Consider the following 24308-nt stretch of genomic DNA (forward strand, 5'->3'; position numbering starts at 1 on the left):
AAGAAGAAAGAAAGCAAACCAACTTATCCTAGTCCAGTATGTATCCTTACTATTTCTATCATAAAAAACATATTTAAAAGTCTCCTTCCGCAAGGCGAGTAAAACGTCCTGTGACGTCACCGCCCAGTACTGCATGAAGTTCTGCCGGCCATTGTGCATAGCTGTAACTTTTTTTTTTGCTAGGGGCTTTACGTCGCGCCGACACAGATAGGTCTTATGGCGACGATGGGATAGGAAAGGCCTAGGAGTTGGAAGGAAGCGGCCGTGGCCTTAATTAAGGTACAGCCCCAGCATTTGCCTGGCGTGAAAATGGGAAACCACGGAAAACCATTTTCAGGGCTGCCGATAGTGGGATTCGAACCTACTATCTCCCGGATGCAAGCTCACAGCCGCGCGCCTCTATGCGCACGGCCAACTCGCCCGGTAGCTGTAACTTAAAGCCAAATATTTATTATTTGTGATCGCAAATAACTTCAAAATGACAGAAGAAGGGTTAAAAAAAAAAAAGCACAGTAGTTAACCGTGTGTGGATCCATCACTCTTGAAAAATAACGACTCTTGTGTGGCTGCAGAAATTCGTGGAACAAAAGCAAATTTGCACCTTTCATATAAGTGCAATGTACTGTAACTCGTAATATTAGGATAACAAGGAACATGAATAGAAATCACTTAAATCAATTATTGCAATTTATTTCTAGATTGGTGCCCATATTAAAAATTACATTAAATTTTTGGCCTTTCACCAAAGTCGGACTTCAGCAGCTAGCATTATCGTATTGTAGTTCTATAACCTATCATTCCTGAAAAATATAGACTGTTAAATATCTTCAGTTCATTTCTCCGGTTTTTCACAAGCTAAGCATATCAAGCAAGAACAGAGTCGTGTCAACATTTTAGCCACTCAATATAGGTACGTCTTTGAGTGCTGTGATTTTTTACCATTGGTTTATTGATTTGGCATATATATAATCTAAAACTTAGGCTAAGTTGGGACAATATTTTGAACACCAACATTACTATTATTTGTAGTAATGTATTTTTCACTGGAGTGTGCAATTATGTTATTTATTTGATTAATATTGTTATTAAAGAGCATAGTTAACTTAAAAGACTGAGACCACCCCAAACCGACAAGGATTGGTTTTGTAGGGATATACATTTATTTTTTCTAAATTCACGCTGTTTTGTCATGATGTACACGCTGACATTCTATTACATTATAGAGTACTTAGTTGTAGCCTAAATTTGTTTATAAATGTAAGCTCTTCAATAAATAAATAAATAAATAAATAAATAAATATCGTATGCCAAGATAAATTGATATAATTGGAGCAATCACTTTGGTTCATAAACCCTTCGGTTTATTAATTTGACATGGATCAACGAAAACTTCGGTTAGGTTTGGAGAATACTTTAATAATCAGCATTAACTTATGCAATATTTATTACTTTGATACTTCAAGATGTAACTGAAGCATTTAATTTGAAGAATCATAGATTCAGATTTAAAGTTTTACCATTGGAATAGCAGACATGGAAAAGTGATTACCATATTTTCTCGTTTATTAGACCCCCCCTGGCTTTTTGAGATCCAGAAAATTTAAAAAATAAATCTTGCATACAAGACCCCCTAACGTAGACTAATTCGTCAGAGAAGAACAACGATTCCGCTTCGAAGCGCGTACAATTCTTACTTCAGCTCACACATCGACGTCATGTGGTACATCTGTGTTTCGTAGTTAATAAATGTCCGCCTCCGTAGCGCAGGCCTACTGCAGGTCCGGTCACGTTGCATAAATAGGTGAATAGTTTCGTGTCCGACGCGCACATTGCAAGCACGCATCAATCATGTATATATGTCTGTGTTTTGTAGTTAGGAATGTCCGCGAGCATAATGGTTAGCACAATTAACTGTCGTTCTCGGGAGCCTGAGTTCGATCCCCGGCACCGTATCACCAAAGATTTACGAATGGCAGGAAGGTTGATATGCGATAAAAATGGTACATGCAACTCCCTTCCACTGGGGGTCTGTCTGACAGGAGCTGCACCACCTCGCGATGAGGAAACGAGATTACTTTATTTGAGAAATATTCATGGTGGTTGCTATTAATATAGCAGGCGAGATCATTAACAAACTGATCGTTTACTCTCTCGTAACTCGGGCCAATGTAGGTTTTTTTGGAGAGAAGTAGATTTAAAACGTGATAAAAACTGGGAATATCAGAGGCCGTCTCTAGATCTCTAGAAACAATTTGGACTCTATAGTCGGGAACGAAACTATCTTTAAAAGTTTCAAAAAAAAGACGGGACCTTGAATGTTCTCGATGTATGGCTGACGAGATGGCAGTGAATATGACGTCATTTGGAATGGCGACATGCCGGTAGCAGGGAAGTTGGTGGCACAAGATGATAATTCATATGAAAGCAGTGATTACGTTTACTGAGGTGTACCGTGTGGCAGGCCTACTGCTCAACTGACAGAGACAAATGACTAACCATTAAGTTCTTTAATATTAATATTGCATAATATGATAATACAATACCCTTATCCCTTTCCTCTATGGGGTCGAGTATGAAGTGAGACGAATCTTCGCAGCAAGTTTTTACGACCGTATGGCTTTCCTGATGTCAACCTAATCATAGGAGGGGTCTAATACGCGAGTAAATATGGTAAAAGTTCAAACAAATTCAACTTACATCAAAATGATTCTCTCATCAACAAGGTGTAGACTTTTCCAATACATCGCTGGCATTTCTTCCTAGTTTTACTGTCCTTTGACACATTGATAAATAATTTGTCTGCCATGTATTTGTGCACATCGGAATTATACACCATTTATAAATTTTCTGCTCGAGTGTCTGCACTGGATTCATTTTAAGCCCAAAAAGTAACACTCATATTATTACACACTAGTATAGAGATTGAACTTGACTTTATCAGAGCTAATATGATTTTATTTATCATATGGCCTTTAGTGTCGAGAGTGTCCGAGGACATGTTCGGCTTGCCTAGTGCAGGTCTTTCTATTTGATGTCTACAGGCGATCTGCGCGTCTGGATGTGGGATAATGATGATGACGAGGTAGGGAGAGGGTGATACCTGGTGTTGGCATGTAGACTACTCCTGTCGAATAACACCACGGGGTCTGCTCAAAGCTTTACGTCCCCATCCGATGGCGAATCACCATCAACAGTGTCTTATGCCCGCACTCCATATGATACCGCAGAAAGGTTTGGAATATAATCCAGGCTTTTGGCATACAATCTAGACCACCACCTCGGCTGACCATACAGACTTCAACATCTTAACAGTCTTGGCCACCAGACGGGCTCAGCTTAAAGGAGAAATACGTGAACTATACCCTGTTTCTCAAAGCACACTATGTGTTATTTCGTCTGCTAATACAGTCAACCTGGACGATGGCACCAGGCCAATGAGATCACCTAATTGTGTCATGCGACATTTTCATACACTTTAATTTGGACTTTTATACTGTTTGGAGTTGTTATTTCTACATTCTGACCACATTTTTAAATTATGCATGAAATTTTGAATCAGATCAGCACATTTTTTATTAAAACCACGGATCATGCATGTTCCCTATTATCACTAGCAGTAGTATGAATATTCCCTGGGTTTAGGGCGTAGCTGAATTTGGATATTTGTAGCCAAATGGCAATGCTGCTCTGTACCCTACACAAAGAATCCCCCTGATAGTTTAGGACAGCAGAATACATTCACGATGGGCCTTATAAGGAGACCTAAGGGGCTCTCAACTTGAGAGCATGGGTTGATGACCATGGGGCTCCGAGCTGAGTCTGAGACTGCTTTCACTTATCTGTCTGTGTCCGGGTCCTTTATTTCATCTTACCTATCTGACCTGCCTTATTACCTTCCAATCACGACAGTAATAGATTTGTGCGACTAAGGGATCATTTTTGCGCCTTCCATTTTATGAGGGGCCCTTCCCCTTTGATTAGTGTTAACACGAGGATGGCTGCCTTGTTGTACTTCCTCTTAAAATGATAATCATCGCTGCCTCGAACAAGAGATGCAAATTCCAGGTTGAAACACTAGCACACAGCACCACTAAACGCTTACTCTCAGGCCGTTCTTCAGTAGACAACTGACATGACTTTCGCAAGGGGAGAGATCATTGTTGTAAAGACCGTGATCCTTCAGAGCACAACAAAAACAGCACCTGTTATATTGGCAGCCTACAGCCGTACTATACTGTGGAGTAAAAGAACACTTCGTAAACTTTCCCCGATCAAAGTAAAGGCTTGGACAATAATTCAGTTACGCCACATTGTATTGGTTTGGAGATAACCATTAAACACGAATGCTTCTTCACTTTTTCCTCTACTTAGCGGATGCTTGTCTCAGCTGACCATAATATATAAGTAATAATAATAACAACGTAAACGTTTCCACCTTTTCAATACTAAAATATATTCACAAAATTATAAATTACACGGTACTAGTTTCGACCCATCTAGGGGTCATCATCAGCCGTATTGGAGCAAAGATCACTTTTGGCGAAATTCTAAGAAAATGTTATTTTAAAGAATAACAAGTGAAATGAGATGTTATTATGGTAATAGTTAATAATACAAGGAATATACATAGTAAGAGGTTTTTAACAAAGAATAAAGTATAAATGGGGTGTTGTAAAAATTATAATCATGGAAATCAGTAAGTTCTTGTATTGAAATGACATATATAAAATTATATATGGCTTAGGAAGAGGGCTTAAGGTGGGGCTGAAGGGTGCGGAAACAATAATGCAGCCAACCAAAACTCAATCCTAAATTTAATCAAAGGTACTTTTCCAAGACAATTACACTTTCTCCCGCACCCTTCAGCCCCACCTTAAGCCCTCTTCCTAAGCCATATATAATTTTATATATGTCATTTCAATACAAGAACTTACTGATTTCCATGATTATAATTTTTACAACACCCCATTTATACTTTATTTTTTGTTAAAAACCTCTTACTATGTATATTCCTTGTATTATTAACTATTACCATAATAACATCTCATTTCACTTGTTATTCTTTAAAATAACATTTTCTTAGGATTTCGCCAAAAGTGATCTTTGCTCCAATACGGCTGATGATGACCCCTAGATGGGTCGAAACTAGTACCGTGTAATTTATAATTTTGTGAATATATTTTAGTATTGAAAAGGTGGAAACGTTTACGTTGTTATTATTATTACTTATATATTATTCTCAGTTCAATACGGACCAAAAACATGAAATTCATAACCATTAATCAGCTGACCATGATCGGAGCTGTTACTAAAAACATCAAAACATCTTTTGGCTGTCCCAATAGTAATTTTCAGTGTTACCACTTCCTAAATAACAACCAACAATGCAGTAGAACCTCGATTATACGTTCCTAGAAACTATGTTTTCCCGAATTCTTCTTCTACCGCTTTTCCCACACGTGTGGGGTCGTGGGTGCGAACTGTGTCGCATGTGTGGATTTGGCCCTGTTTTACGGCCGGATGCCCTGTGGTGGTTGGTAGTGTGGTATGTTGTCTGATTATGATGAGGAGAGTGTTGGAACGGACACATACACCTAGTCCCCGAGACAGAAGAATTAATCAGAAGCGACCAAAATCCCCGAACCGGCCGGGAATCGAACCCGGGACCCTCTGAACCGAAGGCCAGTACGCTGACCATTCAGCCAACAAGTCGGACTATGTTTTCCCTATTATTCATTCAAATTATGTGGTCCCACAAGCATCCTAATTAAATCATGTTGTAAAACTCCCGCATTATCCGTTCCTTGAAGAAACAATTTCCCGGATCAACCGTCCAGAAATTTCAGTCCAATCAACTGTACATCCTCTATGAAACACTTTTCAAGAAACTGTATCTCATGAAAGGACAGCTACGGCATACTTACGGATCTTGCTGTTGTCCCATCATTGCGATAATTGGAGGAAGTACTGTACCGGAAAAGCGATCGGCGGTGAACTTGCATAAGGGACCATCTTAGCATCGCATTCGGGTGGTACTGTTTAGAGAATCCTCGGAAATCATAAAGCTGAGAGTGGCCACAACAATTGGAAGGAGACAGGGCGCATTTCGACAGCTCTACTTGAAGACGGAACGAGTTTCTTCAAATGATCATACTTGTAAAATGTCTACATTATATCCAGGGCTAGATGTTAATTTTTATTTTTTTACTTTTTTCCATTGTGTCCCCAAACAGGTGTTCGGCACCTCCCCTGGACTTTCAGGCAGGAATTGAAACTGCTCCTTCTTAACATAAATTTAGTGTTTTAATATTATCGTATGCGATTATGTTATCGAGACCAGAACAGATGTTGCACCTTATATACATAAAGCCGTGGGAGGTTTTGGGATTGCCTCTTACTGTTTTGCTCCTTATATAAGACTGGGAGTTATACATTTTTGTGTTAACATGTTATAAAAATCGCAGTCGTTTTATTCGCGCACGTTACATTTAAAAATTTTGTGTCATTTTGCACTTGTACCGACCTGTAAACCAAGCATGCTTTCCAGCTGAGCTCAAGGTCACGAATAACCATATTTTTTGAAGTTTTGACGATATTTTTTCTCTTTCCAATTTGAATGTTATTAGTGACGGGCAGATTATGAATATACAGCGATACATTCGAAACCATTTTCTCGAGTTCAACATAACCTTTAAAAGTCGATGGAGGCCTAATTTTCACAGTATAAGATTTCCATAAACTGACTATGAACAGTATACCAGTGACCAAATTACAATGGGAGATTTAAAAAAGTGATTTTGCCATCGTGTTTGGCGCTTTTGTACCTAATGTGCTTTATTTTATTAGATTAGAGAATCAAAAACTATTTGTGGTCGATTGTTGCTTGGCTTGGCATTACTGGTATTAGATTTTTCACAGAGTTGGGCTGATCAAAGTTGCTGAACTGAAAGAAGTTTTCATGGGAAACTGACAAAGTTTCCCTGGTAAAATTGAATGTAAAGTTTTGAGATTTTTAAGCCGCCTACCGGTAATTTATGTTTGAAGCCGGCCTTGCGGTCTAACTTGCCTGCCTCTCGCCCAGAGGGCTCGGGTTCGATTCCCGGCCAGGTCACACATTTTTACCTGGATATGAGGGCTGGTTCCAAGTTCACTCATTCTACGATTACCTTTAATTCAGGAGCTATCAAATGGTGAGATGGTGACCGCGGTCTAGAGAGTGAGAAATAACGTCCGAGAGGATTTGTCACACTGACCATGCTTCACCTCGTAATCTGCAGGCCTTCGGGCTGAGCAGCAGTCGCTTGGCAGGCAAAGGCCCATAGGGGCTGTGGTTTGGTTTAGGAGTATTTGTAAGATTATAATTATACATATTTCATATTTGTGATGTTCAGCCAAATGATTAATGGTTCATTCGTTCCCAGATTTTCCGTTTTCCTGTGTTGTACGTATTTTCTCCGTGGTCCCTCCAGACACGGCGAATCGAGATTCCACTTCTTTTAATTAAGTTTGATTGGCTTTGCACAACAAAGTTTCAACATTAACTTCTTTGTCATTTGTTAGTAACTCGTTAACGACAAAATTTGAAGTGCATGGTTTGTGACCCTCACAAATAATGTAAATCAAGATATAACGTACCAACAAACATCAGTCATCTGACATTTCGTGTCCAATGTAACGTGGCTCGTGAACTCGTAAATGCTTCAGAAGATTTCCACGATCGTTGAACCATTTTTTACAGGTGTCGCATTCATAAGACTTCTCACCAGTGTGTACCAATACATGTCGGGTGACCGCATCTTGTCTCTTGAATAACTTTCCGCACACTGGACATTCGTGACTTCTCTCGCCTGTGTGTACACGCAGATGAATGTTCAGTTTGCTCTGACTCTTCATCCTCTTACCGCACACAACACACTCGGGCTGGCTTGCTGTTTTGTGGACTATTTTATGCTCCTTTAAACTATCAATATCTGGGAAAGATTCCTTACATATATAACATTCAAAACCAACTTTTCCAGAATGAATATTCAAATGTCTCTGCAAAACGCGTTCATCAAGAAACTTCTTGGTACATATATGACATTCTGGTAGTTTATAATCATTGTGTTTCATCATATGTCTCTTAAAACTAGCACGATAGGAAAACTTAAGTTTACACGTCACACACTCGAACAAACGCTCGCCTGAGTGTACCAGCATGTGTGTTGAAACATTTGCCAATTGGGCAAACTGCTTTCCACATACTGGACATTCGAAAAGCTTCTCGCCTGTATGTATGCGGGTATGAGTCCTTAAATTCCCACTCTGCGTGAACTTCTTTCCACAGACAAAACATTCGTACTTGCGTTCTCCTGTATGTACCCTTATGTGGATTGTTAGTGGACCTTTCTTCGTGAACGTCTTCGGGCAGTACTCGCATTTAAATACCTCTGATGGCTCTTCTGTGGTGTCAATCTTCTCAGGCAGTCTTTTTCCAGATGAATTTAATTTCCTTGTTCTGGAAAAATAAAGAAAATAAAAACAGATTCTAATCAACAAAAGGGTGAAGTAGAAAACTCCATAATTATAGCCTTAAAATAAACATTCAGGAAACAGAATTCACAGTAATCAAAAAAACTGTTGTCACATTCCAAGTCTGAAAGATGTTGACTAAAGCAAGAATGGGATCTGGATGTGGAAATCAAAACCAGAATTGGCACTGCCAAAAGTGTGTTTCTGAGAGCAAAACATCTTATGTGCAATCGTGACCTCCGACTGGAAACTCACTGGTGCTGCTTTACAGTGAAGGATGGGCATTAAAGGCTTTGCCAATGAACCAACCGTTCGTCACTGAAATGTGGACGTACTGCAGAATGTTGAATGTTCATGGACAGACTACATCACCAATGAGTACATACTTCGTTGTTCCAGGAAATCATGTAGAGGTGAGCAAGAGAAGATTATAAGAGGTTGAGGTACTTCTGACAGTGATTTGTCATCCACGATGTGGCAATTGTGATTTGAGCAACACAAAATAGGAACCTTTACTCCGTGATGGTCTGCGAGGATAAAGGTAGAAGATGATGATGATTTACAGCACAGAATTAAAGTAATATTCTAAATGAATAAAACTGCCCTCTGCACTAACCTTTGCGCAGATGATGAAATTTTGCAATAAAATTATGATTCCAGAATTAGATGAGCTCTACTGCATGGTATCGTACTGTAGGGATAGAAAGTGATCCCCATGCTAGCAATTGTGAAAGTGAAAATATTGTGACTACATCCATAATGCTTTATACATTGGCTGCATAGACAGGCAGTGACATTTTTCAACAATACCTATATTTCCAGGTAATTCCGGAATAAAAATTGATGTGAGACACAAAACTGACCCATCCTCTTTTTCTCCAAATTTCTCCAGACAAAGATTTAATGAATTAAATTGTGATGGAAACAGAATTACTATGCATGCCAGCTCCTCAGTTCACATCTCCTCCCTCCTTCTGTGTACCCACTCTTGTGAGAAAAGTAAGTTTCAACGAATATGCTGATGAGGAATTTTGCTGATTCAGTATCTCGTTTAAGTGAACTCCCAGGTACTTGTGTCTATTTTAAAACCTATTTGTGATTTTCTAGTTTTTATGCTCAAGTTTGATGTACTCCTTCTGTGCCATCTTTAAGGTGTCTTTATATTTTCTTCCGAATTGACTATAGTTTGCTTTATCTTCCGTATTGTTACTTGTTTTTGCTATCTGAAGAGCATGCAGGACTTGCTTGCTTTCCAAGTAACAGGCTTTGTTAAACCAATTTTGCGATCTTCTATTTGTTATTCTTGTGGTTGCGGATTTAATAAAGTCCTCAGTTCCGAGACCCTCTGAATCCACATTTTTCTTTTTTGTCTTTTATTTAAGTCGATGATCCTGTTTTTATTTTGCTTAAGGATATCTACGTTAAGATTTCGAGACGTAGGTTTTCGGAGTTCTGTCTCTAGTTTTTGTTTGACTGTTCCGTTACAATGAAGCTGCATTGAATTAAAAGAAATAAAATCCTAGTAAAGGTTTGAGTATTAAAAGTCAGTAAAGTTAATTCTATCACTGCTATTATTTATTTTCACTTTCTCCGTAAAGGAGAAGTGCCTTTAGGCAAATCAACATGATATCCCGTGTCAACTATTGTCCCCCATTTTAAAAGGATGTGTATGAAGTTTACTTGTAGAAAATACCACTGTTCCCCGTAGATTATTTCTGCTGTTGCACACGCCAGAACAAATCGTCCTGGATCTTCTTCTAAACATAGTTTCGTTTCAGTTCAGGGCCCATTATTCTGATTTTGGAACTCTGTTTAGCACGACCATTCAGTATCAATATAATGTGATATAAAACTTGCTAATCCTTTTTAAAAAATGAAACAATGTGTTGCGCAGTGTAGTGAGACCGTCAATAAAGGGAATAAGTGTGCATCGTTCATCAAAAGGCTGTTGTCTAAAATGGTACGACCTTGTTGGTCTCATGTCACACAATGTGACAACCCTTGGCATTTGGTGATATACAAGATCAAGATTAGTACACAAACTCACCAGAGAACCTTTCCTAATTGAGACACTGAGACTTAAACTACATTTATCCTCTACAGATAGTTGAGACTACTGCAGGAAAGAGAAGCGAAGAAAACCGAGATCTGGACAGAATTCCACTCTACAGAGGCTATGGTGGACAAGTCATGGACGGACACAAATCAGGAACTGCGACACTTCGTCACCTCAATGGTAGTACACGGATACCACCAAAGGGCTTGCAAGTTAAAATCCTTCCACCATACAGGCGACAAGTACGAGTGTGAATTCTGTGTTATCTCTGCGAATGCTACCATGTTGTGAAGTATAAAAAACTAACAAAATCTGCAATAGAGTTCTATACGAATACCGAGTGAACTTCTCTATCATCCAATAATTCTCTTTAATCAATTAGTAGTAGTAGTAGTAGTAGTATTTATTCATTCATCATGTCGTTTACATATTTACAGGACTCTGTTTTATATATACATAACTCTTCTAATAACATTATTACTTGAGAAATGCACAATTTGTGTGCTCTATTACCATTATTAATGCGGGCCACTTGTGTACTTGTATGCGTGTGCGGGCCCGCCACTCGTATAAGTAAGTAGTTGCATAAGTCTTATTTCCTCTGCCTTCTATCATTCGCTGGGCAATAATTTCTAACTTATTGATAGATGCAGTATTTCTGCACCTATCTTCATACAGGCAATAGTAAAATTTAGCTTCTGCTGAAGAGTGACAGTATGGTTGGTGCTCAGACCATGACTTCTGCGTCCAGATGTTATGAAGGGTATTACTCACAGGGTCAGTCATGCCCAGTGCAGCTCAATATGGTGCTGCCATCCATTTTTGCAGTTTCCTCATTTCTCTGATGCTATTTGAGGATCCCAACCTCCAAGGCTGATGATATGACAAATGCACATCGACTTCATATCCATAATTTCATGATTAATCATCGTCATCATCATTGCATGGCCTCAGCTACCATGTGTAAACATTTTGATTTACCATCATCTAGGCTCCCAGTATGTCAATTTTGATGTTCTGTTTTATTCTCCCAGATTAAAGCAGATCTCTTTAGGGCAACATATGGTTGAGTTTCAGTTAAACAAACGTGTCTCCTGAGTTCTTGTATATGCCGCATCAGAGGACCGTCAACAGGAGCATCTTTCTCACAAACATTTGAGAATAAAATTTTTAGAGCCAATTTAATTTGACCCCCTTTTCCACTACGATTTTGCTTACAGTTGAAGTTTTTGTTTTCTTTTGCTACCTTAAGAATATTGCCTCGATTTTTGAATAGTTTGCATAGAAGAGGTTGTGAAATTCCTAAATTCACAGCAGCATTGCATTGACTCATCATAGGCAATTTGTCATAATGTTCTATAATTGAAAGTTTCTCTTTAATGGTTAAGTTTTTATGATGGCTTTTCGTACTAGCCATAACTGCACTACAACGCTAAGAACTTCACAGTGCGAAACCTTTAGTACAACTCGAGTGAGTGGTCCTTGGCAAAACTACTGTAAGGGAAGAAACAAAGGAGAAAGTATATGCGGGAGGGTTACCACGTGCGCTTACCGGTTTTTTACCGTACACTTGCTAGAAAAGATGAGACGTGAAAGTGGCCTTGAAGACAGGCACAGTGTAAAAACGGGATTTTAAAGGTTGGGAGTGTTTTCTTTGTATGCATTCTACTCGCATACTTGAGAACAAAATCCTTGGAAACAAATGTGATAACACAAACCGAATATTTTCAATGTCTCAGTATCTGTCCGTACGGGACTTCATAAAAGTGATTATATAATATGGCTGATAACATTATCCATGATTACAATAAACGGCAACCACTGTATTTATCACATGTAATCCACTGTATATCCGGTGTTTAGCTGGAAAATTTATCATTTCCAATAACAGACCAATTAATTTGGAATTATGAATTTACTCATTCAGGACAAATATTTCAAATTCCCTACAGGAATCGAAATCTATACCATAAAACCAATAGCAAAAGGAAGAAAGTAGAGTATGCTTGAAACAGAGTGTTTTGATCTTAAAGCCACCTGTTTGTTCTCGAGAAAATATTGAATGTGATGATCGAATTGTTTTGATATTTGAAAGCAGTTGCTGAATTTGTAATGCATTCCATCTTCTCTTGATTTATTACATCAACAAAACATGAAAATGTTGCCATAAGATTTTTTTTTCTTCTTCTATTTGCAAACCTACACACATCTTTTTAAATTTAAAGTTCAGGCAAAGTGCAATAACACAGTGCAGTTTCATCAGCATTATACACACACTCTGGAGGGAATTCAGAAGCAATTTTAGGCCACTCCCCTTCTATCCACCTCTCAGGAGTGACAGAATAAGCGTTCCTCTGCTCACCATGCGTTCGTTTGTACACTATATTTTCTCGTTTCTTCCAATGGTTAAACCATCCTTCCGTTGCCTCAAAGCAACAGCAATGGTAATCATAGCACAACCAAGTACAAATGTATATCTGATGTTCAAAAAATATGAAATGCAAAGAGATATTGTACACAATGCTCCAATCCTGGCATACACTGCAAGAACATGGACATTTATTTACAGAAGAGCAATTCAAGCCTGCAGAAATAAGGTTTCTCTGAAGCATGATGGATAAAACCAAGGGAGAGAATTCAAAATGAAGAAGACAGGAATGCTTCCAATAATAAGGATTAAAAATAATATAGATGTAAACAAACTGATATGGTCTGGCCACTCGAAAGAGTGACTACCAAGAAGAATTTTCATTGAGAAGATAGAAGGAAAAAGACTTAGAAACAAGCCCAGAGAACAAGGAAAGCCTCAGTTGTACAGAGTACTGCAGACCATTGCAGAAATACAGACGATCTAGAAGAGAACTGAGAAAAGTCAGACAGAGATGGAGAGCACTGATACATCACACAAACCAGGGGAAATCTGGAAATGGGATATGAAGAAAACTGGGAACATATTCAAATGTTAAAAATATGAAGAACTGCTCGCAAACTTAATTTTGGCAACACTTTAGAAGCTTTCCACTGTGTTCAACTTCCAAAAACACAAATTGTAAACAGTAATACAACTTGACACACTGTGTAATTCATCCCTTCCAGTTCACTGTTCCATCACACCTCTAAATTATTACAGGACATGCAACTTCTTGTTACGTTAAGCCCCTAGCAAAAAAAAAAAAAAAAAAAAAAAAATTCTTGTCCATAAGTCTCTGATGAACAATCTCTGTTTTCAGTTTCAAATATAGAAGAAAAGTTAAAAATTCAATCCTAAAATAAAGGTTTTCACTTACTCATTAGTAGCAGGGGTGGGGTTGCTGCATGATCCATCAGCAGTTGTCTCTTCCTGCAACAAAAGACAGAACTACATTTCAGGGTTCAATTCTAATACACAGCAAGTCCAGGAAAAATTCATTTCTGCTAGTGGATTAATGTCGCACTAACATATCCAAGGTTTTTGGCAACAAAAGGACGCAGTGGTGGTGGCCATGGCCTTAATTAAGGTACAGCCCCAGTATTTGCCTCGTGTGAAAATGGAGAACCATGAGGGAAACAAATTCTAACGAGGCTGTTGTAGCGGTCACAATCACAAGTTTTGATGTATGTACCGTGTGGTAGGGATATTCAAAAATAAGTGCCTGGTCAGTATGGGTTTGAAGTTTTATTTCTTAATTACACATCTTAACACGTTACAGTGAAGTTCCAAATCATTTTCCCCCTCTGAGGCAGAAATGTACTTAGGCGGGGCTCACGATGCTCGGCTGCTTTAATTTGAGACGCTTCTAACAAGTCTTTTGACTCTCGACATTAGAGATTAAAGCTGTTTTATTATCTCAAATACATTTTGGATAATTTTGAAGCTATTCATTGTCTATATCTCGTGACACTTTACAAAACAATGAAATTCTTCTCACTTCTTCTCATACATTCGCTCATGTAAAACCAACAGAGATGAATCACACGACGTGCCACTACGCTGGAGTCCAGAGCTACACTAATTTGTTAGTTGTCAGGCCAGCCTGTATTGGTCACATCAGAAGATGTGATCGAAATAGCAGGCAGGCTGCTTTTCTCGGGTTAAGACTTAACACAATTTCCTGTCTAGGCAGAGAACATCGTCGTTGAGGATATGTGGTCTACATGTGGGATGGTTCCCTTTTGGGATCTTAATTTTTTAAATAAGAGTATATCTTGCCTCTTGTTTCCTTTCACCTACTTCTTTTTTTAAACCACAGCACTACAGCCCTGATGGGGCTTGGCCTACCAAGCGATCACTGCTTAACCCAAAGGCCAGAAACGAGGTGGCAGATTGTTGCACAAACAATTCTCTTCACTTTTGTTCCTGGATTTTTAGACCAGGACCACTATCTCAAGTAGGATGAGGGGACGTCAAATTAGCCCTCAGATCAAGTTAAAAATCCCTAGCCTGGCTGGGAATAGAACCCGGGACATTCCCGTAAGACTGCAGCCTCGCAACCTCTAACCACAGGGCTGACCCACTGCTCATTATAATAATGATTATTAAACTTCAGCTTTACAGCTCACAAACTTACATATATAAATTAGAAAGATCACAGTACACTGAGGATGGTTTGTTTCCAAAATGTAGTGGAAAGTCTGAGAACACAAAAGCAATATTCATGATGGAGTATTTCAACAGAATTTTGAACATATTTAATAAATGAAATATACCAGTACAGTAAAACCTGGTTCATTCAAAATAACATCTAATTTGAAGTACTCTTTTAAGTCCCCAGGATGCAAATATGAAATTATCAATAAACTACTATCATCACCACAATCATGACTCTTCTCTTCTTTTATTATTGACGTAAATTGTTTGACTTTCAGTGCCACAAGCGAGGGTTTAATTTTCTTTGCTTCTGTAATCGGCCACTTCAGTCTGTATGATGTTTTTAATCAGTGCAGACCGTTTCCATAGTGGGAGTAAAAGTGATCTGTGAGTGAAGTACGAGCATGCTTATTCTATATGGCACATTAAGAAATTAAAGTCATGACAAGCAAGTGAGCGTAGATTTGTTGTTTTGTTCGATCTTTAAAAGAAGTTCCGTGTTGGCTTTTTCATTTTTTGCTTTTTATGGTATAACATTGTGTTTAAAAGCAGCCAAAAGACAGTATTCTTCCAAGGTACACAGTGAAAAACTAAAAATTATAAGTGAACTAGATAAGGGACAAAAGAGCAAAACAGAATTCACAAAGGAATATAACATTCCACTCTGCTCACTTCTGACATATTCAAAACAACAGGGGAATAGTGAAGCACAAGCTATGCTAGGATAGCAGGGCTAGAATTTCATTGCTTGAATGAATGGCTTCAGAGACTTAAGGAGGTGCATAATACAATGTGGCAAGCTGTATGAGGACAAGTAGAATCTACTATATAGCAGATGCCGAACGATGGCGAGAAATTGGAGTGCATATCATAAACTCGTATACAGAGAAGGAAGTTTTCAGCATGGACAAAACTGCATTATTCTTCAATGTAGAACCTAGAAGGTCTTTCATTTTGAGAGGGGATAAATGTCACGGTGGGAAATAATATAAAGATAGGAATAGTGTCGTAATGTGGTGCAATTCCAATGGAAGCGAAAATGAACTCCACTAGTGATCATAAATTTTGAAAATTGCAGTGTTTCAAAACCATAAGTATTTTCCTTGCATTCATAGGGCATCAAAATACACCTGAATGACAGGCAAATAATTTGTTTAGGAAGAAAAATGGCCTGCTAAAACAGAAAGTTTCTTCTTTGGTTAGACCAGATCCAAAACCAAGATTTCAACTTTGGTAATTTGATTGATGCTAACATTGCTGGTGAGTACATTTCTATGTACATTGAATTATCCATGTTTTCTCCAAGCATAAGTTTTATTATTTTATGAAAACGGTTCACAGAAAATATATCTGCAGGAAGTTCAACCACTTAACACAATTATTGTAAATGCCCTTATGCAGAAGTTTTTACGTTGATCTGATTTTGATCTCACAAAAACGTTACAAATTTCACCCATTTGTCAGTCTGAGTTATGATGACACTTGTACACATACAAGTGATTTACAACAGTGATTAAACTAATATTTTTATTGCATCTATGTGTTAGCAATCACACTGAGAAAATAGGGTTGTTTGTACTGCATCATGCAGCTGTTTTATTCCTTGTGCACTGCATTGCATTGAAATTAAAAATTAGTCAAAAAATCCATGCATTGTCTTAGATGCACTAAATAAGTATGTGTGAACAAAAATGCCACTGTAAAATATAACACTGTCACAAGCCACACGTAAAATAATGAGAAGTGCATTAAAAGATGAAATGTTCAACAGTGTCTTCTTGCTTGTTACATGATTAAATTAATTTTTTTACTACCTCAAAATAATCAGCATAATAAACAGCAACTTTGAGCCACATTCCCCACCTTGCATTAACTGGTGAAGACGGGAGCGGCACACCATCATCAATTGATGATTAATTCAAAATCACATAATTCAAAGTCCGATTTTTGAGTATCAAACGCTTTGAATTGACAAGGGGTATGAATATTAAGAGCTCAGATGGAGAGCCACTTCTAGGGAAAGAAGACAAAGCAGAAAGATGGCAAGAACATATGCAACAATTGTATCAAGGTAAAGACGTAGGTGATTTGGTTCTAGAACAAGAAGAGGCTGTAGATGCTGATGAAATGGGAGGCCCAATTTTGAGGTCAGAGTTTGACAGTGTTGTGAGAGACCTAAATAGGAACAAGGAACCTGGAATTGATGACATTCCCTATGAATTACTGACTGCTTTAGAAGAAACCAGCATGTCAAGGTTATTCCATCTACTGGGTAAGATGTATGAGACAGGAGAAGTGCCATGCGATTTTCGCCAAAGTGTTGTTATACCCATTCTAAGAAAACCGGTGTTGACAAGTGTCAAAACTACCACACCATTATTTTAGTATCTCTTGCCCGCAAAATTTTAATACGTAAATTTGCTTACTTGAAACAATAGAGGAATTAGAAAAATGTTTCCGAAGACTTTCATCTGGAGCATGGCATTGTATGGAAGTGAAACATGGATGATAACTAGCAAGCTTTCGAAATGTGGTGTTACAGAAGAATGCTGAAGGTGAGATGGATAGATCGAATCACGAATGAAGAGATACTGAATCGAACTCGTGAAAGGATGAGAAAATGGATAGAATGATAGGACACATCCTAAGACACACAGAATTTGTTCATTTGGTTTTTGAAGAAAGTGTAGGTGGTAAGAACGGTAGGGGTAGACCAAGGAATGAATGTGACAAGAAGATTAGAGCAGATGTAGGATGCAATAGTTATGTAGAAACGAAAAGGTTAGCACGGGATAGGGTGGCATGGAGAGCTGCATCAAACCAGTCTATGGACTGATGACTCAAACAACAACAAAATAGTTGTCTTACCTCAAGAATGAAATCACAGACTTCCGGTTCAATCTTAACTTCAACTTCAGCAATACTTTCCACCTCGGAGAGAGATCCCTGGAAGGAGGAGAGAAAATTCTTAATTATCATAAAAAATACATGCACTTTCCCAAGCCAATAGCAGTTGAATCTTTTGGGAAGTGTCCAAAATAATGAACATGTCTTCATTTACTGTGGAGGTTGTCCTTTTGCTTTTTCATGTTTATCTTTGCCTGTCATTGCTGGAGCTCTCTCTTCCCACACTGGCTGCCATTGTGTTTATTCCTAATAGTCTAATGAAATCAGGACTAGATTTCCATTAAGCACCAAGTAGCTGAAATATGCTACAAGACGAATAAACAGTTAAGTTATGCTTATGTTTTGTAGATCCAGAAAAAGAGGTACTATCCACAAAACTTTTAGTGATACTTCGGTTCCCTAGTGCTGAATTGGTAGACCTCAGTTATCTTCGAGATTCGATTTGGCAACCTTTGACACACAAACTATGAATCACTGTGAGACATCTGGCAAACACTTAACATACTAGTACTGTTGTTGTCCAGACAGCAAAGCCAAAATATAGAATTCATGCTAGGGACAAGATTCGCATCAAGAAATGTTATACAATCTTACATAATGTGTGATACAGTTGTTGGTTTAAGATAACAAAGGTTTAGAAAATTACTAGCGATTCGATTCAGATTTCATTTCCATTTAGTTGGCAGTATTACCGGAAGAGGGGTAGCTCCCTCCTTACTCCTCTCCCCCGTAAAACCAAGTATCACTAAGTTTCACGGATAATATATGACAGTGTATGAAGGGAAAAGATGTTAATTGTGCACGAAAAGCCAGGCTGTAAAGGAAATTCCAAGAATCAGTATCCAGCTAATTACATTGCAGGTGCATGCTAAATTTAAACACACTGCCAACTACCTGAGGATAACCAGCAAAGTTTAACACTCATCTCAAATATACATCAAATTTTCCAATAGTCTCCTGCAGAAGCTGAATAGTTACTCAAGATGAAAAATACTTCTGAAATAGGCCTATGCCACAAAAAGAGAAAAATCCCAAAATAGGGTGTATGCACTGTTAAGATAAAACTGCTCCAAATATGCAAATGCACAATTATCCAAAGCCTGATGATAACCATCAGGCCAGGGTGAGAATTGATGGCAGAATGAGTTCTGTGTGTGTAAGAAAAATAACTTCATATTGAATTCCGTAGTGGCATTGACTAATCACTTTATAACAAATGTATTAGTGTCGTCTTTCAATACATATACATGAAATCACCATAGTCATGTTAAAATGTAGGATATGTTTCGAACCTCTTTTGAGACATCTTCAGCTACATGTAAATTCATTGAATTTAAAAAGTGCACTGCACTGTGTTGCATTAAAATTGAAAATTAGTCCAAAAAATCCATCCATTGTCATGGGTGCACTAAATAAGTGTGCACGAACAACGATACAAAGTAAAATACAACAGTGTCACAAGACATGGATAAAATAATGAAAAATGTATTAAAGACTTAAATGTTCAAATAGTATCTTGAGGAAATACAGGTGTCGAACCAATGTCACCTTGAGTGGGTGCGATTATTATACAAACTTGTAAGATATAGGTAAGTAAACAAGTCATGCTGAAGTGGTCCACTGTACTGGGGAACACCTCTCATAAAGTGATAGTGAACAACGGTGTTCTAGAAGAATATAGATATGGATTGAAGTAACCAAGTCCTGAAGAGAACTTGACATTGGCAAATTGTGAAAGTGATGTTACACCAAACATGAAAGAGGAGTCTACAATAAAAGAAAAACTAATATGAAATGGGAACTGCAAAGATAAATGAAACAAAGTAAATGTCGTGGAAAGGAACTACATAAGTCTTAATTCAAAGTAGTTACAGGGTTTAGAAAGAGCTGTAATCTTTTACCGTTACTGTTCACAGCTTACAAGATCATTCGCTAAAAGGTATAGAATGGCAGATAGGTATCAGTTGAGTGGAAATGTAGTAAGCACTTTGGGTCTATGTCGATGAATTAGTCTTAATGACAAAGCCTCAGAGTGGGGATACAAAAATTATATTTCCAAGAATAAAATTATGTCAGTTGGGAAGAAATTAAAAAAAAATGACTGTCAGTTACTTTCATTTCAAGTACTTAGGATGTGTACTCTCCCAGGACACTGGAATAGTAAGTGGAATAGAACTAAGAGCATCCTGCAAGAAAGAAAAGAGTTCTCAGACAAAAATATATTTACACTGGTTTGCTTCAAAATCAATTTTGCTGTAGAGGAGAGTAGGCTTGGTGAACTCACAGAGTATCTTATTTGTAAGTTCGAAGTAGAACACATTAAAGTTGCTGAACAGATGGGAACAATGGCAGGAGAAAACTCAGAATGAGAAGATCAAGGCCAAGTCAATAATGAACTCACTAAATGAAGGTATATATAATTATGTATATAAAAACCAGCTTTAGTGAGGCGAATGGAGAAGAATAGATTACCTACAGGAATAATGAACGAGGCCATAGAAGGTAAGAGAAGTAGCGCGAGACCAAGATGGCGATTGTTAGACTCTTTTTTTAATGATTTAATTAAAGATAAGATGTGTGGACCGGGCGAGTTGGCCGTGCGCGTAGAGGCGCGCGGCTGTGAGCTTGCATCCGGGAGATAGTAGGTTCGAATCCCACTATCGGCAGCCCTGAAGATGGTTTTCCGTGGTTTCCCATTTTCACACCAGGCAAATGCTGGGGCTGTACCTTAATTAAGGCCACGGCCGCTTCCTTCCAACTCCTAGGCCTTTCCTATCCCATCGTCGCCATAAGACCTATCCGTGTCGGTGCGACGTAAAGCCCCTAGCAAAAAAAAAAAAATAGATGTGTGGAAATAACAATGCCAAAGAGCTACAATACAGTTGAGACTGGTTTATACATAACTCAGTTCTATTTTATACCTACATTTCTGTAGGTTAATTAAACCTCATTTTGTACATAATTTGATGTTATACATATTCATTTTTGTTAAATGCAGTTTATTTGTACGTAACAATGTGAATATAATGTTGCCAGGATATGAATTTCCTCTGATTAACCATAGGTGAATCAGAAACGCGATACATTAACCCTTTGGCACTCAGCCTATATTCAGCGGTTTGCCCGAAGACACTCAAACTAATTTCTGTGATTTTCCAAACCAAATTACAAAAAATCAACACGTAAACAGTTTAACACACATTAAAATAAAATAAATCACACTAATAGATGAAACTATGAGCATTTCAGAAATGAATATACCTAGGACGTATTGTTGTTGGTAAAACAAAAAAAACAAAAAATTAAATTTTGAAAATAAATTTGAAAAAATAAATTATGATTTTCAATGACAGAAAAATCAGACATTATTCCGGCTTCCTTCTTTACTCTTAGACATGAAAGAAAGAACATTTAATTCTGAATAATTTGATATCAATATGATGTGTGTGCTGCAATTAACTCATGAAGCATGGCACAAAGTTATTCACTGTACATGTAACGGTCATAGATCTCAGGTCCTCATAGTCCGATGCACGGTGAGCAGCTGTGACTGTGTCATTTCCCTCATAATGGGAATCACTTTCGGCAAAAGAAGGTCATTATTACTGTCTAAATCATCTGAAAATCCAAGGATTTCGGCCGCATTCGGCCTTGAATATAGCCCAGCCATTACGATAAAAAAGTTGACGCAAGCACGTGCAACCGAAGTTATGAAAAGGATTAAAATTATAGTTTGCGAAGTACAGCGAACAAACGATATACCAAAGAAACGAAATAAACTCTAAACTGAACTCATAGCAAGATCAAATTGTTGTATTCATAAGCTAACCAAAACAGATCCACACAATAACAATTTCAAATAACCACAACATAAACATTAATGGTCAACAGATTTCATTTGTCGAAAATAAAAAATATTTTGCAGGGCTGGTGGATATATCTGTAAAGTAAAATGCAAATTCAACGTTTTAAGGTACCGTCACGATCAACTGTTATGATTTAACAGCCACGCAAATGACCAGAATCCCTAAATAGGGCAGAGCCGATGTATCGGCGCCGTGAGCTTTCTCGTCATAACCTCTCGCGCCGATAGATCGGCGTGCTGAGTGCGAAAGGATTAAAGTCGGCCTCATTGGTGGTGGGACTTCAGCAGTAGATGTCGAAGGAATTTGGTGCGGCAGTATAACGAAGGTCGTGGGAAGTGACAGTGCAGCTTTTAACTAAAAGACAAATATTATGAGCCAGACATCTGCTTGCGATGGAATACAGTTGATTTGTACACGACGGAGTTCAAATAATGCTGTAGACACATGAATTTTCCGATGTTACCAAAATAGAGGTAAGTTAGAAATGCGACCATTAAAGTCGGCATTGTTGGTTCTTTCAGGTTCAATAGTTGGTGAATCATAATATTTATTTCTGCATTGAAAACTAATATTTATTTTTCAAAAGTTAGTAACTTTTCCCACGTTATAATAATACGTCTCAGGTATATTTTCCTGAAATCCTCATAGTTTAATGTTTTGACTTCAATCATTTGAATATGTATTACAGTATGAAGATCGATGAATTCACAGCCCCATATTGACAGACACGATAATCTTTTGGGATATTACGATGTCAAGGAAAACAAACGGAAATTCTTTGCCTAAGGACGTTCAGAAAAGATTCTATTATTCATATACAATAGTCTCACAATCTGTAATATATAAATAGTCAAACATAATAAATATGTATTGATTAGGTGGGATCATTATTTCTATCTATTGTATCAATAAGGAACAATATGAAGATAGTATTATACAATACTGCTGTTTTGATTTTTTAATATTTCGGTTGCAATATTACAAAAACATTATCTGAGCTCCTCTGAGCAGACACCTGCAGATAGGTTGAGTGCAAGAGGGTTAAAGGAGTCATCTCACCTTCGTGTTATTATCTTCTTGTACTTCCACTTCTTCAATTTTCACATCTGCATCCATATAGGGCAAATTAAGAGATGTTGGTAGGTTTGAATCCTGGGCTTCAGGAACTTCCAGTATCTGGAACCATATGGTATCATCTATTATGGATTTTGAATTTCAACTCTCACAGGTAAAATTGTAACTGTCTTTATATGTACAGAAACTGGGTATAAACATCAAAATAAACCAATTTATTCCAAGTAGAGTAGCAACATTGTACTTCAAATACATCACTAGAACCTTTTTACAGTTACCTGTCATAAAATTAAATTATAACGATAAACAAAACTATAACAAAAGTAATCAATGCAGTCAAATCACAAGTCACGTGATACATGAAATACTGGATTAGGAAATGAGTTATAAAGGAGGTAGATGAAGCATGTTACTTGGGTGGCAGAATAACTAACATTGGCAGAAGCAAGACGACACAGAATGTAGACTAGTCAAGCAAGGCCTTTCTTAAGAAAAGAAATTTGCTCACCTGACATGTATATCCATATAAGAAAAATGTTTATAGAGATATTGGTGTGGACATCTCATTGTATGGAAGTGATACAAGGAGAATAACTACTGCAGAAAGGAAAAGAACAGAAGTTTTTGAAATGTAGTGTTACACAAAAGAATGCTGGAGGTCAGATGGGTGGATAAAAACACAATTTAGCAATATTTAACCAGAAGAAGAGACAGAATGATGGGACACATCCTGTGACACCCGGGACTTGTTCAAATTATTTTAAGGAAGTTTAGGGGTAAGAACAATAAAGACACGAATGTCACAAATAGGTTGATAAAAAGGTAAGCACAAGACAGCGTGCCATGGAGAAATTTATCAGACAAGTCTGTGGACTGCTGACCCAAACCACATTAATAATAAAATGTATTATCATCCTCGTCATTATTCGCTCTTCAGATTCTTCTACTGGAGTATAAACTCTTATTACAGAGAGATTTTGAAATAGTACACATACAACTCACTGAGAAATCATCAGTTGGTTCTTCATGAACTCCGGAATCCTGTTCCTCATCCATGGCTTCTTGTTCTGTTGTGGCTGCCCTCTACATCGATTTGGTGTGCATACAGCAAGTCCTGCAATTAGAAGAGCATGGTAAATTCATAAGGAATGTATTTTCAAACTGATTAGTCAGTTGTGATCTTATAATTCCCTCTCAGCTCTACAGGAGATGAAGGAAGAGGTCTGATGCTTTGAAGAATTTAGGTATCAACAAGAGAAACGGAGGGAACGTTGAAAGGTGTGGAAATGAAAAATTACCTAAGCCTTGCAATCCTAAAGCAGACCCT

General features: G+C 37.8%; 1 protein-coding gene across 1 annotated transcript; it reads right to left on the minus strand.

Annotated features, from left to right (window-relative positions):
- Positions 1-7334: 7334 nt before the first annotated feature.
- On the minus strand, positions 7335-24097 carry LOC136881926 (zinc finger protein 391). Its single transcript, XM_068229409.1, has 5 exons — positions 23984-24097; positions 22967-23083; positions 18003-18080; positions 13855-13907; positions 7335-8497 (listed from the first exon to the last, which is right to left on the minus strand). Exons 1-5 carry the CDS (start codon positions 24035-24037, stop codon positions 7645-7647), a joined length of 1155 nt encoding a protein of 384 aa, XP_068085510.1. The 5' UTR covers positions 24038-24097; the 3' UTR covers positions 7335-7644.
- Between the last annotated feature and the right edge of the window lie 211 nt (positions 24098-24308).

The sequence above is a fragment of the Anabrus simplex genome, chromosome 10 (assembly GCF_040414725.1).
Source record: "Anabrus simplex isolate iqAnaSimp1 chromosome 10, ASM4041472v1, whole genome shotgun sequence".
Taxonomy (NCBI): Eukaryota; Metazoa; Arthropoda; class Insecta; order Orthoptera; family Tettigoniidae; genus Anabrus; species Anabrus simplex.

What these genes read in the sequence shown, in the direction of transcription:
- LOC136881926 (XM_068229409.1), bottom strand. Translation starts at nt 24,037, where the DNA reads ATGGATGAGGAACAGGATTCCGGAGTTCATGAAGAACCAACTGATGAT. An exon ending in AACCAACTGATGATTTCTCA is followed by an intron (nt 23,084 to 23,983) that starts GTGAGTTGTATG and finishes ATATGGTTCCAG; the next exon opens with ATACTGGAAGTTCCTGAAGC. An exon ending in TCTGTGATTTCATTCTTGAG is followed by an intron (nt 13,908 to 18,002) that starts GTAAGACAACTA and finishes CTTTTGTTGCAG; the next exon opens with GAAGAGACAACTGCTGATGG.